Genomic DNA, 18,925 nt, shown 5'->3' on the forward strand with positions numbered 1-18,925 from the left:
TTGTCAGCAAAAACAAAAAAATGCTTTTTGGTGCTTTGCAGAACCATATAGAGCACGTTCTCCATCAAACGGAAGAACCATCTCACCACGCAAAGACTTCTTAAATCATGCAAAGGGTTCTATGGGTGTTTTCTCGGCTGAAGAACAGCTGAGGAACCACCTGTAGGTGTAGTATTTGCATTCGGAGGGAAGAATGCGGCGTCCTTTAAGCTGGAGATGGACGATATGGCAAAAGTGTCGCATCACATTTTCACGATAAATATTAAAATAAATTCGCCAAGTCGGAACAAATTATCGGAAATCCTCAATCCAGTGAACCGTAACAGGAAAGAGCCTGAGCTGCGCTGCATCTGGATATCGCCGTCAACGGATTAAAACATCTCCAAAACGGAAAGTTTACAGGAAAACACACTGTAGTTTCAATGCAAGTCAATGGAACCGGACGTCTTTCCGAGCCATTCCAGGTCGTTACTTTTGGCCCATTCTTCATGAAATTTTCAGATCAAGTTAAACTGAAAAACGACTAAACTGGAGATGCGAGGTTTTGTTCCGACAGCAGCGATGAGTGTAATCTCCGTTAAGAGGCGTTTAAGACCCGCCGACGCTGGAAAAGCCTTACCGTGACCGATTTACCACCGTAACGACGAGAACCTTCTGAGCAGCGCCGCGAGCGTCCTTTACACAAACCACGGCACACAGGACAGCGGGACTAATAGAAAAGATTTTATTTACAAAAATTCATTTGGTTTTGACGTAAGAAAAAAAATACAACAGCGGCGAAGCCGAAAACGAGTATAAAACGGGAGGAGAAGCTTATAAAAGAGTCCAGACCTTAAAATAACAGCGCAGGGAATTCTGTACTGGCAAGCATTAAACCACGCCACTGGCACCGAGACACACACACACACACCTCTCACACGCTCACACACACGGGCGGACACCAGACGGAGATCAATCTTCATCGTCCTCATCCTCGTCTTCATCCTCGGGGTCTCTTTTCCTCTTTTCTCCTTTGTTCTCTTCGTCTTCTGCAGGGAGACGAGTCAGAGCGACACATCAACAACACAGCAAACTCACGGTGAAAAGACCTTCCTGACAAGCCGCCGTTAAGCGTGTGACGCGCTCCGTCTTATAAAGCTGTTAAGGTTTTAAAAGCCGTGTAGTGACGCCCAGCCGTGCTCGGTTTCCCATACTGACAGTGACTCGACCACACGCGCGATGATAGAGTCACTTCAGAATCAGCACAATCGTTTAAAAATTACTGACTGAATGATTGATCTGCTACAAAAACTCCGACTCCTGAATTCGTAACCCTTAGAAATAAAATGTTCCTTTTCTCTTTGACGCCAATCCAAATTTCTACATTTAAACTTGTGCATCGCAGACGCAGTCATACGCGAAGCTCTGGACAACCCCGGTCAAATTACATTTCACTGAAAAACACAGCACATTTATTAAATTACACAAATCCAATCTGAGGTCTAAAGGTCAATTTGACCGGGGTGCCCAGACGACGACGCAGGTGAACACGGGGAAGACCTGACGGACGTCCTACAGACGTCACTGCATCCAGTCCCCGCTCAGCGCGGCGCTGATATTCAGTATCGCTGCATTTTCCTAACGCATCATGTTTATTAACGGAAACTGACCCACGGTTCCCGAGCGCTGCAGCGTCATAACATCCTATAAACATCAAAAGGAAACTGATCTCTGAAGTGCAGACAGTACATGAAGTTAGTGATGAGCTTAAAATCCCACTAGAAGAACAAAAGACAACTAACCATCCTCATCGTCCTCCTCGTCATCATCCTCATCGTCCACCTCATCCTCCTGACCAGAGTCTTCCTCCTGAGAGAGAGACAGAGAGAGACAGAGGGAGAAAGAGAGAGAGAGACAGAGAGACAGACAGAGAGAGAGACAGAGAGAGACAGACAGAGAGAGAGAGAGAGACAGAGAGAGACAGACAGAGAGAGACAGAGAGACAGAGAGAGAGAGAGAGAGAGAGAGAGAGAGAGAGAGAGAGAGAGAGAGAGAGAGAGAGACAGAGAGAGACACAGAGAGAGAGAGAGAGATTGTCCTGCCTCAAAACTCAGAACTGTTTTTCACTTTTCATCCAGTCCAGATTCCCCCAGATTTTATTTTTCTGCCAAAAATATAAACAAGAAGCATCTTGACCGTTTACCTCATCCCCACTCACATCGTCCTCCTCCGCATCTTCATCATCGTCTTCATCAAAATCCTCCTCTTCTCCGTCTTCGTCGTCATCATCGTCCTCTTCCTCTCCCTCCGAGTTCACTTTAGAGACAAAATAACATGAGAAGCAGTGAATGACGGATTAACGTCAGGGTGGATTACGCACGGGATGCTGCCGATTACCGTCAGGGTGGGATTACGCGCAGAACGCTGCCGGTTACCGTCAGGGTGGGATTACGCGCAGAACGCTGCCGGTTACCGTCGGGGTGGGATTACGTGCAGAACGCTGCCGGTTACCGTCGGGGTGGGATTACGTGCAGAACGCTGCCGGTTACCGTCGGGGTGGGATTACGTGCAGAACGCTGCCGGTTACCGTCGGGGTGGGATTACGTGCAGAACGCTGCCGGTTACCGTCGGGGTGGGATTACGTGCAGAACGCTGCCGGTTACCGTCGGGGTGGGATTACGTGCAGAACGCTGCCGGTTACCGTCGGGGTGGGATTACGTGCAGAACGCTGCCGGTTACCGTCGGGGTGGGATTACGTGCAGAACGCTGCCGGTTACCGTAAGGGTGGGATTACGCGCCGAATGCTGCCGGTTAGCGTAAGGGTGGGATTACGCGCCGAATGCTGCCGGTTACCGTCAGGGTGGATTATGTGTAGATACTCAGTGGTTAAAATTGAGGTAGGTTAATAATGAGTTTGATTTCTATAGCGTCTTTCACACAAGCTTCCTTTACCATAAGAACCTAAATAACCACAGGACAGAAGAATGAAAGCACGGAGGAAACAGGAAGATTCTGACGTTAACTCTGGAGGAGGATGGGCTGGAGCAGCCACAGAGATGAAGCTCCATCGTTTAAGGGCCACAACAAAAAGATCTGCCCCAGAAAGTGGAGCATTTAAAGATGCCCACATAGAGGAGGAGCTGGAGTATAAAGGAGGAGGAGGTTAGATAAACAAGACTGTAGATTACTGACTGTTATCGTCAGGGTAGATGTGTGGATTATTGGTAGTTTAGGTCGATTAATGATTGTGTGTAGATTATTGGTGGTTTAGGTTGGGATGGATTACGCGTAGATTGCTGGTGGTTTAGGTTGGGAGAGATTACGTGTAGATTATTGGTGGTTTAGGTTGGGAGAGATTACATATGGATTATTGGTGGTTTAGGTTGGGAGAGATTACGTGTAGATTACTGGTGGTTTAGGTTGGGAGAGATTACGTGTAGATTATTGGTGGTTTAGGTTGGGAGAGATTACGTGTAGATTACTGGTGGTTTAGGTTGGGAGAGATTACGTGTAGATTACTGGTGGTTTAGGTTGGGAGAGATTACGTGTGGATTACTGGTGGTTTAGGTTGGGATGGATTATGTGTAGATTATTGGTGGTTAAGTTTGATTAACAGTAGACTGTGTAGATTATTGGTGGTTTAGGTTGGGAGAGATTACGTGTGGATTACTAGTGGTTTAGGTTGGGAGAGATTACGTGTAGATTACTGGTGGTTTAGGTTGGGAGAGATTACGTGTGGATTACTGGTGGTTTAGGTTGGGATGGATTATGTGTAGATTATTGGTGGTTAAGTTTGATTAACAGTAGACTGTGTAGATTACTGGTGGTTTAGGTTGGGAGAGATTACGTGTGGATTACTGGTGGTTTAGGTTGGGAGAGATTACGTGTAGATTACTGGTGGTTTAGGTTGGGAGAGATTACGTGTGGATTACTGGTGGTTTAGGTTGGGATGGATTATGTGTAGATTATTGGTGGTTAAGTTTGATTAACAGTAGACTGTGTAGATTATTGGTGGTTTAGGTTGGGAGAGATTACGTGTGGATTACTAGTGGTTTAGGTTGGGAGAGATTACGTGTAGATTACTGGTGGTTTAGGTTGGGAGAGATTACGTGTGGATTACTGGTGGTTTAGGTTGGGATGGATTATGTGTAGATTATTGGTGGTTAAGTTTGATTAACAGTAGACTGTGTAGATTACTGGTGGTTTAGGTTGGGAGAGATTACGTGTGGATTACTGGTGGTTTAGGTTGGGAGAGATTACGTGTGGATTACTGGTGGTTTAGGTTGGGAGAGATTACGTGTGGATTACTGGTGGTTTAGGTTGGGAGAGATTACGTGTTGATTACTGGTGGTTTAGGTTGGGAGAGATTACGTGTGGATTACTGGTGGTTTAGGTTGGGAGAGATTACGTGTGGATTACTGGTGGTTTAGGTTGGGAGAGATTACGTGTGGATTACTGGTGGTTTAGGTTGGGATGGATTATGTGTAGATTATTGGTGGTTAAGTTTGATTAACAGTAGACTGTGTAGATTACTGGTGGTTTAGGTTGGGAGAGATTACGTGTGGATTACTGGTGGTTTAGGTTGGGAGAGATTACGTGTGGATTACTGGTGGTTTAGGTTGGGAGAGATTACGTGTGGATTACTGGTGGTTTAGGTTGGGAGAGATTACGTGTAGATTACTGGTGGTTTAGGTTGGGAGAGATTACGTGTGGATTACTGGTGGTTTAGGTTGGGAGAGATTACGTGTGGATTACTGGTGGTTAGGTTGGGATGGATTATGTGTAGATTATTGGTGGTTAAGTTTGATTAACAGTAGACTGTGTAGATTACTGGTGGTTTAGGTTGGGAGAGATTACGTGTGGATTACTGGTGGTTTAGGTTGGGAGAGATTACGTGTGGATTACTGGTGGTTTAGGTTGGGAGAGATTACGTGTGGATTACTGGTGGTTTAGGTTGGGAGAGATTACGTGTGGATTACTGGTGGTTTAGGTTGGGAGAGATTACGTGTGGATTACTGGTGGTTTAGGTTGGGAGAGATTACGTGTGGATTATTGGTGGTTTAGGTTGGGAGAGATTACGTGTGGATTACTGGTGGTTTAGGTTGGGAGAGATTACGTGTGGATTACTGGTGGTTTAGGTTGGGAGAGATTACGTGTGGATTACTGGTGGTTTAGGTTGGGAGAGATTACGTGTAGATTATTGGTGGTTTAGGTTGGGAGAGATTACGTGTGGATTACTGGTGGTTTAGGTTGGGAGAGATTACGTGTGGATTACTGGTGGTTTAGGTTGGGAGAGATTACGTGTGGATTACTAGTGGTTTAGGTTGGGAGAGATTACGTGTGGATTACTAGTGGTTTAGGTTGGGAGAGATTACGTGTAGATTATTGGTGGTTTAGGTTGGGAGAGATTACGTGTGGATTACTGGTGGTTTAGGTTGGGAGAGATTACGTGTGGATTACTAGTGGTTTAGGTTGGGAGAGATTACGTGTAGATTACTGGTGGTTTAGGTTGGGAGAGATTACGTGTGGATTACTGGTGGTTTAGGTTGGGAGAGATTACGTGTAGATTATTGGTGGTTTAGGTTGGGAGAGATTACGTGTAGATTACTGGTGGTTTAGGTTGGGAGAGATTACGTGTAGATTATTGGTGGTTTAGGTTGGGAGAGATTACGTGTAGATTACTGGTGGTTTAGGTTGGGAGAGATTACGTGTAGATTACTGGTGGTTTAGGTTGGGATGGATTATGTGTAGATTATTGGTGGTTAAGTTTGATTAACAGTAGACTGTGTAGATTATTGGTGGTTTAGGTTGGGAGAGATTACGTGTGGATTACTAGTGGTTTAGGTTGGGAGAGATTACGTGTAGATTACTGGTGGTTTAGGTTGGGAGAGATTACGTGTGGATTACTGGTGGTTTAGGTTGGGATGGATTATGTGTAGATTATTGGTGGTTAAGTTTGATTAACAGTAGACTGTGTAGATTATTGGTGGTTTAGGTTGGGAGAGATTACGTGTGGATTACTAGTGGTTTAGGTTGGGAGAGATTACGTGTAGATTATTGGTGGTTTAGGTTGGGAGAGATTACGTGTAGATTACTGGTGGTTTAGGTTGGAGAGATTACGTGTGGATTACTGGTGGTTTAGGTTAGGATGGATTATGTGTAGATTATTGGTGGTTAAGTTTGATTAACAGTAGACTGTGTAGATTATTGGTGGTTTAGGTTGGGAGAGATTACGTGTGGATTACTAGTGGTTTAGGTTGGGAGAGATTACGTGTAGATTACTGGTGGTTTAGGTTGGGAGAGATTACGTGTGGATTACTGGTGGTTTAGGTTGGGAGAGATTACGTGTGAATTACTGGTGGTTTAGGTTGGGAGAGATTACGTGTGGATTACTGGTGGTTTAGGTTGGGAGAGATTACGTGTGGATTACTGGTGGTTTAGGTTGGGAGAGATTACGTGTAGATTATTGGTGGTTTAGGTTGGGAGAGATTACGTGTAGATTACTGGTGGTTTAGGTTGGAGAGATTACGTGTGGATTACTGGTGGTTTAGGTTAGGATGGATTATGTGTAGATTATTGGTGGTTAAGTTTGATTAACAGTAGACTGTGTAGATTATTGGTGGTTTAGGTTGGGAGAGATTACGTGTGGATTACTAGTGGTTTAGGTTGGGAGAGATTACGTGTAGATTACTGGTGGTTTAGGTTGGGAGAGATTACGTGTGGATTACTGGTGGTTTAGGTTGGGAGAGATTACGTGTGAATTACTGGTGGTTTAGGTTGGGAGAGATTACGTGTGGATTACTGGTGGTTTAGGTTGGGAGAGATTACGTGTGGATTACTGGTGGTTTAGGTTGGGAGAGATTACGTGTAGATTATTGGTGGTTTAGGTTGGGAGAGATTACGTGTGGATTACTGGTGGTTTAGGTTGGGAGAGATTACGTGTGGATTACTGGTGGTTTAGGTTGGGAGAGATTACGTGTGGATTACTGGTGGTTTAGGTTGGGAGAGATTACGTGTGGATTACTAGTGGTTTAGGTTGGGAGAGATTACGTGTAGATTATTGGTGGTTTAGGTTGGGAGAGATTACGTGTGGATTACTGGTGGTTTAGGTTGGGAGAGATTACGTGTGGATTACTGGTGGTTTAGGTTGGGAGAGATTACGTGTGGATTACTAGTGGTTTAGGTTGGGAGAGATTACGTGTAGATTATTGGTGGTTTAGGTTGGGAGAGATTACATGTGGATTACTGGTGGTTTAGGTTGGGAGAGATTACGTGTAGATTATTGGTGGTTTAGGTTGGGAGAGATTACGTGTGGATTACTGGTGGTTTAGGTTGGGAGAGATTACGTGTAGATTATTGGTGGTTTAGGTTGGGAGAGATTACGTGTGGATTACTGGTGGTTTAGGTTGGGAGAGATTACGTGTGGATTACTGGTGGTTTAGGTTGGGAGAGATTACGTGTGGATTACTGGTGGTTTAGGTTGGGAGAGATTACGTGTGGATTACTGGTGGTTTAGGTTGGGATGGATTATGTGTAGATTATTGGTGGTTAAGTTTGATTAACAGTAGACTGTGTAGATTATTGGTGGTTTAGGTTGGGAGAGATTACGTGTGGATTACTAGTGGTTTAGGTTGGGAGAGATTACGTGTAGATTACTGGTGGTTTAGGTTGGGAGAGATTACGTGTGGATTACTGGTGGTTTAGGTTGGGATGGATTATGTGTAGATTATTGGTGGTTAAGTTTGATTAACAGTAGACTGTGTAGATTATTGGTGGTTTAGGTTGGGAGAGATTACGTGTGGATTACTAGTGGTTTAGGTTGGGAGAGATTACGTGTGGATTGCTGGTGGTTTAGGTTGGGAGAGATTACGTGTAGATTATTGGTGGTTTAGGTTGGGAGAGATTACGTGTGGATTACTAGTGGTTTAGGTTGGGAGAGATTACGTGTAGATTATTGGTGGTTTAGGTTGGGAGAGATTACGTGTGGATTATTGGTGGTTTAGGTTGGGAGAGATTACGTGTGGATTACTGGTGGTTTAGATTGGGAGAGATTACGTGTGGATTACTGGTGGTTTAGATTGGGAGAGATTACGTGTGGATTACTGGTGGTTTAGGTTGGGATGGATTATGTGTAGATTATTGGTGGTTAAGTTTGATTAACAGTAGACTGTGTAGATTATTGGTGGTTTAGGTTGGGAGAGATTACGTGTGGATTACTGGTGGTTTAGGTTGGGAGAGATTACGTGTAGATTACTGGTGGTTTAGGTTGGGAGAGATTACGTGTGGATTACTGGTGGTTTAGGTTGGGATGGATTATGTGTAGATTATTGGTGGTTAAGTTTGATTAACAGTAGACTGTGTAGATTATTGGTGGTTTAGGTTGGGAGAGATTACGTGTGGATTACTAGTGGTTTAGGTTGGGAGAGATTACGTGTAGATTACTGGTGGTTTAGGTTGGGAGAGATTACGTGTGGATTACTGGTGGTTTAGGTTGGGATGGATTATGTGTAGATTATTGGTGGTTAAGTTTGATTAACAGTAGACTGTGTAGATTATTGGTGGTTTAGGTTGGGAGAGATTACGTGTGGATTACTAGTGGTTTAGGTTGGGAGAGATTACGTGTGGATTGCTGGTGGTTTAGGTTGGGAGAGATTACGTGTAGATTATTGGTGGTTTAGGTTGGGAGAGATTACGTGTGGATTACTAGTGGTTTAGGTTGGGAGAGATTACGTGTAGATTATTGGTGGTTTAGGTTGGGAGAGATTACGTGTGGATTATTGGTGGTTTAGGTTGGGAGAGATTACGTGTGGATTACTGGTGGTTTAGATTGGGAGAGATTACGTGTGGATTACTGGTGGTTTAGATTGGGAGAGATTACGTGTGGATTACTGGTGGTTTAGGTTGGGAGAGATTACGTGTGGATTACTGGTGGTTTAGGTTGGGAGAGATTACGTGTGGATTACTGGTGGTTTAGGTTGGGATGGATTACGTGTAGATTATTGGTGGTTTAGGTTGGGATGGATTACGTGTAGATTACTGGTGGTTTAGGTTGGGAGAGATTACGTGTGGATTACTGGTGGTTTAGGTTGGGATGGATTATGTGTAGATTATTGGTGGTTTAGGTTGGGATGGATTATGTGTAGATTATTGGTGGTTTAGGTAGATTAATGGTAGACTGTGTACATTACTTATGGTCAAGTTCGATTAAGGGCGAACTGATTACTGTGGTTAAAAGTCAGGACAGATACGTTGAATACTGTTGGTTAAAGTTCTTGCTGTGTAATATTCTGTCAGACTTTTGAAGTGTCAGCACTAACCTTCATCCTCGTCTTCCTCGCCTCCCTCTCCGTCCGAGTCAGACACCTCTCGGTCCTCAGGATCATAGCCGTCTAGGTAAGTGATCTGTGGGAGGAGCTTAAACACACTTCCTCTGTAGTCGTCCAGAGTCGTGACCTCACAGTTGAAAAGGTCAAGACTCTTCAGACGATTTAAATTTCTCTGGAGAGAGCGAGAGAGAACGAGAGCGAGATAGAGAGAACGAGAATAAGAGAGCGAGATAGAGATACGAGAATAAGAGAGAGAGAGAGAGAGAGAGAGAGAGAGAGACAGAGAGACAGAGAGAGAGATCACATCTACCTTTAAGGCATTTAGCAGACACTCTTATCCAGAGTGACTCACAATTTGGTCACATTACACAGGCAGGTGAAGGTGGTGTTGGGAGTCTTGCCCAAGACTTATTAGTATAGTGTAGGGTGTTTACCCAGGTGGGGATTGAACCCCAGTCTACAGTGTAGAACGCAGAGGTGTTACTCACTACACTAACCAACCACCACATCACAGCTACCTCAATTCAGCTGCCTATTCTGTATCCCATAACTTTATATTCCACATCTTGTTCATGTTGAATCCAGTAAATAAACAGTAACTGTTAAAGTGTGGAGGAGTGTGCTCTCTTTAGAGGACGTGTTCACTTTTCTACCCCTCTTAGAAAAGTGACACCATCTGAAACAGACCAGGATGCCCAGACTTTTGCATACGAGGGCATAGTGCTCACTTCGATGTTGAGGTTACGAAGTCATCACAAACTAGAAGAAAGAAAGTCCATCATTCCATCTTAAACTGATATCCTACAACGGCACTGAAACCTTTTCCCACAAGTGAATACACAGAAAACACAACGCCAGACATCACATCTATTTACATTCTAGAACACAGGTTCCCACCCCTGGTCCCGCAGGACCCCCGGCCCGGCACGTTTCAGTGTTTTCCTCCATAAAACACCCACTTCAACAAAGGAAGGAGTTGTTAGTTAACTGTTTGGTTCAGGTGAGTTGGGAGCAGGGAAAACACCAAGACATGCAGAGCAGAGGTTCTCCAGGACCTGGGCTGAGAACCACTGTTCTAGAATAAACACCTCTGTCCTAAAAGGGTTTGAGATTTAGGGCTCACCAGTTGTTCAAGGGTGGACAGGTCTTTGAGTTTGTTTCCGCTGAGGTTGAGGTGTGTGAGGTTGGGGAGCTTCTCTGACAAAACCTCGAGTCCTCCTGAGATTCGGTTATCACTCAACTCCAGCTGCTCAGAGAGAAGACAACACACACCACGGACAGCTTAAAGAGCCGCACCAGGACCAGAACCAACGGCCAAGTTGGGAAGGAAAGCTTTAGAAAACTTCAGTTTACATAAAGTAGTTCCAATATGTCAAACTGGACAAATTAACAGAAACAGTGCTTGAAAATGTGCAGTAAAATTGAGGGTGTTCAAACTTTCGCAGTCTCTACCAGTTTACTGAGGACGGAAAATTCAATCCATCTATTTATTTAAGAAAGAGAGTAATCAAGACCGTCCTAAACAAGTGCTGGAAAAGAAGCATCATGAAAGAGTCCACGTCTCGGTGAGAACCTTCATTCTCACACCCACCTTCTTCAGTTTGGCTAGTTTGGGAAGGTTAGCGATGGACGTCAGGCCAACGTTTATCAAACTGAGGAACTCCAGATTCACAAAGTCCGCCGTGAGGCCCTCGATCTTCCCCTCGTCTGACCGACAGTTATCCAGCACCAGCTCCCTCACCTGACCACAAAGAAAGAGAGAGAGAGAGTCAGTAAGGCTCCAGTTTGTTAGTTCAGTCTTAACACGTGATTGGCCGAGAGGTGTTCTGACACTCCCATTCCAACCCCGTTCCCGAACACTCCACTCCACTTTATTCACCTGTGGCCCAGAAGTGACCGTCGACATGAAAACGTTTAACTTACTATAACCCAAATAACACTTTAAAATCAGCACAATTACAGAAAGCTGTTTAAACGTCGTATTAACATCGGACCACCAAGACCTAACGGCAGTCATCCGATCAAGACCGCAGGCTTACCCCCTGCCCTTTTCAAACGCAGCTACTGCGCATACTGAATGGACCACACTTCACTGAGCGATCTGCAATCTTGGTGGACAGCATTCAGAGTATTTCAGGTTACAAAACAAGTTTGTTTATCTGCCACAGAGAAAAACACAAGCTAAAAAAAACTTCACGTGTTTATATATACACTCACTGGCCAGTTTATTAGGTGTTCAGTTTCTTGTTAACACAAATAGCTAATCAGCCAATCACACGGCCGCAGCTCACTGCATTTAGGCGTGTAGAGGTGGTCAAGACGACTTGCTGAAGTGCAGACCGAGCATCAGAACGGGGAAGAAAGGGGATTTAAGGGGCTTTGAACGTGGCGTGGTTGTTGGTGCCAGACGGGCTGGTCTGAGTATTTCAGAAACTGCTGATCTACTGGGATTTTCACACACAACCATCTCTAGGGTTTACAGAGAACGGTCCGAAAAAGAGGGAATATCCAGTGAGCGGTCAGTTGTGTGGACAAAAATGCCTTGTTGATGTGAGAGGTCAGAGGAGAATGGGCAGACTGGTTCCAGATGATAGAAAGGCAACAGGAACTCAAATAACCAACCAGAATCTCTGAGGAACGTTTCCAACACCTTGTTGAAAGTCTGCCACGAAGAATTAAAGCAGTTCTGAAGGCGAAAGGGGGTCCAACCTTTTACTAGCAAGGTGTACCTAATAAAGTGGCCAGGGAGGGTATAACAAATGAACTGTTCGTATCTAAATTTAGTTTTACATGCCCAAAGACTACAGGCTTAAAGGGGAAATTCATCCTGAAACGCAGTAATGATCAGACTCGTTTTGAATGAGTGAAGGTCCCTTTAAGAGGTTGATAACAGCAACAGCTGAATTACATCAGTGTGCGAAACAGAATCAGAATTATTTTCATTCTCACAGCAGTTTAGAAGTCAGGCCCATGTTTAATAGCAGCCCCGGGCCTGGAGATCCCCTGTCCTGCATAATTCAGCCTTGTCCTGCTAAAACAAGCACTTCGGTTTAAAAGGGGCCTGTTAATTAGGTTCCTCGGGGGTCCAGACATGGCCTCGTAACCAGAAAACACATCAGGAGATGCTCAATCACAGCAAAACCGGATGCCAACACTGCTTCGTGACCAAGCTTTAAAACCAACATTTCAGGAACACCACTGGATTCAGGCTCGTCAGACTGCATGTGATGCACAAAACACTTCCAACATTGTGTTAGAAGACAGGAACGCCGGAGGAGAGAGAGGCCCTGGCCTATCTGCACATCATTCAGCGCGAACGCAAACCTAGTTTCCCTTTTCTCCTCAGCCGTCACGCACAGCGGCCCATGGGATGCAGGCACGTCGACCTGAGGACCAAGCAGGCCGGAGTGCTGGAGATCAGCGCGGACTCCTGTCTCGTGCTCTGAACTCAGCTTGCGGAGGCCTTGCTGATGAGCTGAATCAGGTGCGTTTGATGAGGCTGTGAGCTGAAGTCTGTAGGGCTTCGGGCCGCGAAGACTGGAGCCTGACGCGTGTGACGTACAGCGTTCTCTGATGATACGAGGGACTTCTCAGCCACGCTCTCTTCCAGGACACAGGGCTCTCGGACATTGAGACAGAGTTGATAAGAGAGCCGCCGATGCGGTTTCGAGCTCTGATTTCACCTCTCATGGGCTGGAGGTCAGGGAAAGTCGCCAGTTTGATCCCCAGAGCCGACAGCACGTGACTGAGGTGTCCTTGAGCAAGACACCTAACCCCCAACTGCTCCCCGGGCGCTGTAGATAGGGCTGCCCACCGCTCTGGGCAAGTGTGCTCACTGCCCCCTGGTGTGTGTATTCACTAGCGTGTATGTGGTGTTTCACTTCATGTGGGTGCACGCCTACCTGATTAAAAACACGACGACATGTTTGTGTGTAGTCTACAACACGTTTATATCACAATCTAAGGGCCCATCCTCGCAGGAAGGACAGTGTAGAGACAGCATGTTGTTGATGGGCCAGGAACGATTTCAACAAGCACTGAAAACTTCATGTTCAGTTCTTCACCTCAGGCTGGAGACCCTGAACAAGCCTCTCAGTGTACTGTAGTTATCAGATTAGCAGATCACGGTCTCCTCTGGGCCAAAGCTCAAGCCTTAAATATCTTCTCACTGGCATTTTAAAATGTTCTTTATGCAGAAATAAGCGATTCAAAACAACCTGGAGTCCTGAATGAAAGAGTCCACCAACTTACCCCTCGACAACCTCAGATGAAGTGGAACTCCACCAAAAATCCTGCATAATTAAGTGGCTGAAACGTAAACAGCCATTCAGGGCCTTTTGTCCACAGTGGTGGTGATAGGAACCAGACGTTCCTCTAAAAGCTCCTCACAGAAAGTTCCTACATGAGCTGGTTCTGAATTCACTGCCTGATGACTGAGACGCTGTTTTATGAGAGTTTAGAGAACTTCAACTCCATTCATGGTGGAGGGAGACATGCAGGGCGCTGTGCGGCAAAATAGTCCCCAAAGAAAACTCATTATTCCAGATTTTCCGGTTTTCCATCATCGACATTCCATATAAGCTCAGAAGAGTCGTGTAGGTTCTCTGGTGGTTCTGGATGGTAAATAAAGTGTCTAAATCTGTGTTGTAGTCATGGCGACGCCTGGATCCCATCACCACCACTGTGAAGACCCAAACCGCTCAATCTCCCATCTGAAGATTTGCGTGGACTTCCCCTCTGAGATCCAGTCGTCAGTCAGCGGAATAACGCGGTTCTTCAGCGACCAACGTCCAAAAACAACGGCTCTCATCTGTAATATGGCAAAAACCCACCCTGAACACTCTCAGCGTTAATAACCAGTGTGTTTATGGCGGTATTACGCACCGGGCGCTTACAGGCTCGATGCAGTTCGTCTGTTTTATTACATTTTAATGAGTTCAGCCTCAGAATTGTGCAGAAATTCGGTGGAGCTCCACATCAGAGTCGACGTTTCGGCTTCACCGGATGGCGAAGATGTTCAGAAAACACTTTAAAGGCCACTGCCGAGCAAAAACACAAGTTTACGGCAGGAAAATGACATTTTTCCTCAGAAAGCGGAGTTTTAGCTGCTGGCTGGGTAAAAGTTACCTCAGTTAGCCCGGTTAGCTCCGCTAGCCGCTGCGCGAGCGCCAGTGTTCCACAGCCGTGTGGCGGGAACAGGCTAAGCTAACCGCTAGCCAGGTTAGCCAGCTGTACCGAACAGGTTCTGAAGCTTTGGGCTCCACATACCGCCCCAGAACGACGGTTCTGGCTTTAAAAACGTGCATCGGTCCGATTTAAGCCACTGGGTGTCACAGTAAAGGCGTGATAAGTGGCCGGCCGCTGAAGTTGGACCGTGTGAGCTGGTCTGCTCGGCTCGGTTCGGGTCGGCTCGACTGAACGGCCAGTCTGCATCACAGCCCAAACCCACGGTAACGGCACTGAAGCGAGAAAAGCCGAACCGCAAAGGAAAACGAGGCGCACACTGGCTTCCTTTCCGCCGACTTCTCGTTCGAATTTCCCCGGTCCACCTTAAATGCTGCGGCAGAATGGACCTGCAGCACCACTTAAGGTAGACCGGGAAAATTCAAACAAGAAGCCTCGTCAAGCGAAGCCGGGCTGCACTGAGCGACGACCGCCCTGCAGCCCGAAACGGCCTCCGAGAACTTTCAGAAAACCCCGGTTCTGCCCGCTGCCGAGACCCCAGCACCATGCGGCCCCTCCGCGGGTTCTAGCTAATGTTCTAAAGTGATTAAAGCCGCTCGCCTCGCGGCTCTGGCCGGTTTCACTCACGTCTGAGGGCGTCCGGTTCCGGAGCTCCAGGTGGATCCTCTTCTTCATGTCCATTTCAAGAAGCTTTTTCTCTGATATCTCAGCGAACTGGTGCTCGACAAAGCGGCAGAGGCACACAAAGGCGAGCTCAGCGAGGAGAACCGCGGGGTTTGAATGAGTTTTGGGGCTCAATAGCGCCGCCCTGCGGGAGCCCCGCGGAGAAGCGCTGAGATCGGGGGGGTTTAGCGGAATGGCGCCACCTCGTGGCGGCGCGGCTCCTCTACGGTTTCTTATTACGTTGTTCTACAGAAGTGAATCAACCGAATGAGCTGAAGCTAGAACGCACAGGTTCCAGATTCAACTCACTCATTCTGACCACTTCACACACATCGCTGGACCTACAGCTCTGGAGGTTCCCCGCTGCGGTACAGCGAGCGGACGCAGGGGTTTCTAATAAAGTGGCCAGGGGCTGAATCAGCAGAGACTCGGCTCCTCGGAGGAAAACGAATCATCGAATATTCGATTCACTGAATCGAACCGTTCGTTCGTACGAACCGAGTCGGTGAAATGACCCGAACTCTCCGGCGCTGTTAATGCGGGAATCGCCGAGAGCAGAAAAAGAGGAGATGATGAGGAGATCAGAGGAGCTCATGGAGGACACGTCCAGAAACAGGGCCTCAATGACGTTGAGGGAACCCCTGATGAACCACCTGGACCTGGAGAGAGAAAACTTCCAGCTGAAAGACAGTCTGTCCAGGGTGGAGATGCAGGAGGAACGAGAGGCATGGAGAGCAGAAAAGGAGGAGATGACTAGAACAATGCAAGTTCATGCAGTTCATTTGCAGCTACTGTTCCACGATGGAGCAGAAGGTGAAAGCCTTGGAGAGAGAAAGAGACAATGGATTAGAAGAGAGAGGAGATGAGAAAGGACTGAAAGAGAGGAAGAAGGAGGAGAGAAAGAAGGAGCTGAGAAAGCAGAGGAAGAGGGAGAAAGAAAGGAAGGCGGAGGAGAAAGAAAGGAAGGAGGAGGAGAGAAAGAAGGAGAAGGAGCTGAGGAAGGAGGAGCAGAAGAGGAAGGAGCTGCAGGAGGAAAGGAGCTCAGGAAGGAGGAGCTTCTAGAGGAGACTGTGGAGAAGGAAATAAAGGAGGCCCTGAAAGAAAGGACGAGTGAAGGAGTGAATGAAGGAGTGAATTAAGGAGTGAGTGAAGGAGAGTTCTCCCTGAAATGAGCCAATAAAATTGTATCTAGAACCACTGAGTTGTGTTTGAGCGGTTTCTGGCTTGCCAACCGTCCCATTAAATAAGGAATCCTCCCTCAGTCGGAAACTGAAAAACAAGCTCTGTATTTTGGGGATCAGTTCAGAGCAAATCTGTGGGAGAGAAAAAGTTCAGAACCAACAGCCACCTGTGTTTCTGAAACACCACATACACACTAGTGAACACACACACTAGGGGGCAGTGAGCGCACTTGCCCGGAGTGGTGGGCAGCCCTATCCACGGCGCCCGGGGAGCAGTTGGGGTTTAGGTGTCTTGCTCAAGGACACCTCAGTCACGTGCTGTCGGCTCTGGGGATCGAACAAGTGGCCTGTCTATCACGTCATATTCAGGACCCAAACAGGGAGCAAGACTCTCAACCAATGAGAAGAGCTGACAGTGTTGCTACGACGTGCCTGACAGCGGCGCGAGACTTTAACTATAGACAAACTATAAACATCACTCCTGAGTGTGCATGTGCAGTAATTTAGGGGCTGAACCTGCGGCTCCACCTTAAGTAGTGCAGCCCCGGTTTGCTGACTGTAACCCGTACAGTGGATAGAGCCTAGATGCAGCTGAAGTTAGCTTCTTATTCTCACTTCCAGTCCACCTTAAGGCACGTAGCACTTACATTCAGATGCCTGTTCGGCCCTGAGTAACTGTGGCACTATTTAAGGTGGAATGGAAATTTCAATAGGTTCCAGCAGGTTCACTCCAACAGGTTCACTCCAGCAGGTTCACTCCAGCAGGTTCACTCCAGCAGGTTCACTCCAGCAGGTTTATTCCAGCAGTTTCACTCCTGTAGGTTCACTCCAGCCGGTTTATTCCAGCAGGTTTATTCCAGCAGGTTCACTCCAGCCACTTTATTCCAGCAGTTTCACTCCAGCAGGTTCACTCCAGCTGGTTTATTCCAGCAGTTTCACTCCAGCAGGTTCACTCCAGCCGTTTCACTCCAGCCAGTTTATTCCAGCAGTTTCCCTCCAGCAGGTTCACTCCAGCTGGTTTATTCCAGCAGTTTCCCTCCAGCAGGTTCACTCCAGCAGGTTCACTCCAGCTGGTTTATTCCAGCAGGTTCACTCCAGCAGGTTCACTCCAGCCGGTTTATTCCAGCAGGTTCACTCCAGCAGGTTCACTCCAGCCAGTTTTTCCAGCAGTTTCACTCCAGCAGGTTCACTCCAGCTGGTTTATTCCAGCAGTTTCACTCCAGCAGGTTCACTCCAGCCGGTTTATTCCAGCAGGTTCACTCCAGCAGGTTCACTCCAGCAGGTTCACTCCAGCCAGTTTTTCCAGCAGTTTCACTCCAGCAGGTTCACTCCAGCTGGTTTATTCCAGCAGTTTCACTCCAGCAGGTTCACTCCAGCCGGTTTATTCCAGCAGGTTCACTCCAGCCGGTTTATTCCAGCAGTTTCACTCCAGCAGGTTCACTCCAGCCAGTTTCACTCCAGCAGGTTCACTCCAGCAGGTTCACTCCAGCTGGTTTATTCCAGCAGTTTCACTCCAGCAGGTTCACTCCAGCCGGTTTATTCCAGCAGGTTCACTCCAGCCGGTTTATTCCAGCAGGTTCACTCCAGCAGGTTCACTCCAGCCAGTTTTTCCAGCAGTTTCACTCCAGCAGGTTCACTCCAGCTGGTTTATTCCAGCAGTTTCACTCCAGCAGGTTCACTCCAGCCGGTTTATTCCAGCAGGTTCACTCCAGCCGGTTTATTCCAGCAGTTTCACTCCAGCAGGTTCACTCCAGCTGGTTTATTCCAGCAGTTTCACTCCAGCAGGTTCACTCCAGCTGGTTTATTCCAGCAGTTTCACTCCAGCAGGTTCACTCCAGCCGGTTTATTCCAGCAAATGGTCTCCCTTCCTGAACAGCATGGCGACACACACGACCAGCACAAACTGTCGCTGTTTACATCAGAGACGTTATAAATGAGGAGACGTTATAAATGAGGAGACGTTATAAATGAGGAGATGTTATAAATGAGGAGACGTTATAAATGAGGAGATGTTATAAATGAGGAGACGTTGTAAATGAGGAGACGTTGTAAATGAGGAGATGTTATAAATGAGGTGATGTTATAAATGAGGAGACGTTATAAATGAGGAGACGTTGTAAATGAGGAGACGTTATAAATGAGGAGACGTTATAAATGAGATATTACAAATGAGGAGACGTTATAAATGAGGAGACGTTATAAATGAGATATTACAAATGAGGAGACGTTATAAATGAGGAGATGTTATAAATGAGGAGACGTTATAAATGAGGAGACGTTATAAATGAGATGTTACAAATGAGGAGACGTTATAAATGAGATGTTATAAATGAGGAGACGTTATAAATGAGGAGACGTTATAAATGAAGAGACGTTATAAATGAGATGTTATAAATGAGATGTTATAAATGAGGAGACGTTATAAATGAGGAGACGTTATAAATGAGATATTACAAATGAGGAGACGTTATAAATGAGGAGACGTTATAAATGAGATATTACAAATGAGGAGACGTTATAAATGAGGAGATGTTATAAATGAGGAGACGTTATAAATGAGGAGACGTTATAAATGAGGAGACGTTATAAATG

At 46.4% G+C, this 18,925-nt stretch overlaps 1 protein-coding gene across 2 annotated transcripts; it reads right to left on the reverse strand.

Moving 5' to 3' along the window:
- Positions 1-710: 710 nt before the first annotated feature.
- On the reverse strand, positions 711-15,282 carry LOC108412630 (acidic leucine-rich nuclear phosphoprotein 32 family member B-like). Of its 2 annotated transcripts, none has more exons than XM_037540979.1 (7): positions 15,117-15,282; positions 10,897-11,046; positions 10,429-10,551; positions 9,297-9,477; positions 2,198-2,295; positions 1,782-1,848; positions 711-1,028 (listed from the first exon to the last, which is right to left on the reverse strand). In XM_037540979.1, the coding sequence occupies exons 1-7, from the start codon at positions 15,168-15,170 to the stop codon at positions 952-954; spliced, it is 750 nt and encodes a 249-aa protein (XP_037396876.1). In that variant the 5' UTR covers positions 15,171-15,282; the 3' UTR covers positions 711-951. The 2 variants fall into 2 exon arrangements, with proteins under 2 accessions (XP_037396876.1, XP_037396875.1); XM_037540978.1 differs by having other exon boundaries at positions 2,183-2,295; positions 15,117-15,281.
- Positions 15,283-18,925: the final 3,643 nt, after the last annotated feature.

This window comes from Pygocentrus nattereri, chromosome 9 (genome assembly GCF_015220715.1).
Source record: "Pygocentrus nattereri isolate fPygNat1 chromosome 9, fPygNat1.pri, whole genome shotgun sequence".
NCBI lineage: Eukaryota > Metazoa > Chordata > Actinopteri > Characiformes > Serrasalmidae > Pygocentrus > Pygocentrus nattereri.

Coding starts and splice junctions, on each gene's coding strand:
- LOC108412630 (XM_037540978.1), bottom strand. CDS start 15,170: ATGGACATGAAGAAGAGGATCCACCTGGAGCTCCGGAACCGGACGCCC. Junction 11,047..15,116: donor GGAACCGGACGCCCTCAGAC/GTGAGTGAAACC, acceptor CTTTGTGGTCAG/GTGAGGGAGCTGGTGCTGGA. Junction 2,296..9,296: donor CGAGGAAGACGAGGATGAAG/GTTAGTGCTGAC, acceptor TTGTCTCTAAAG/TGAACTCGGAGGGAGAGGAA.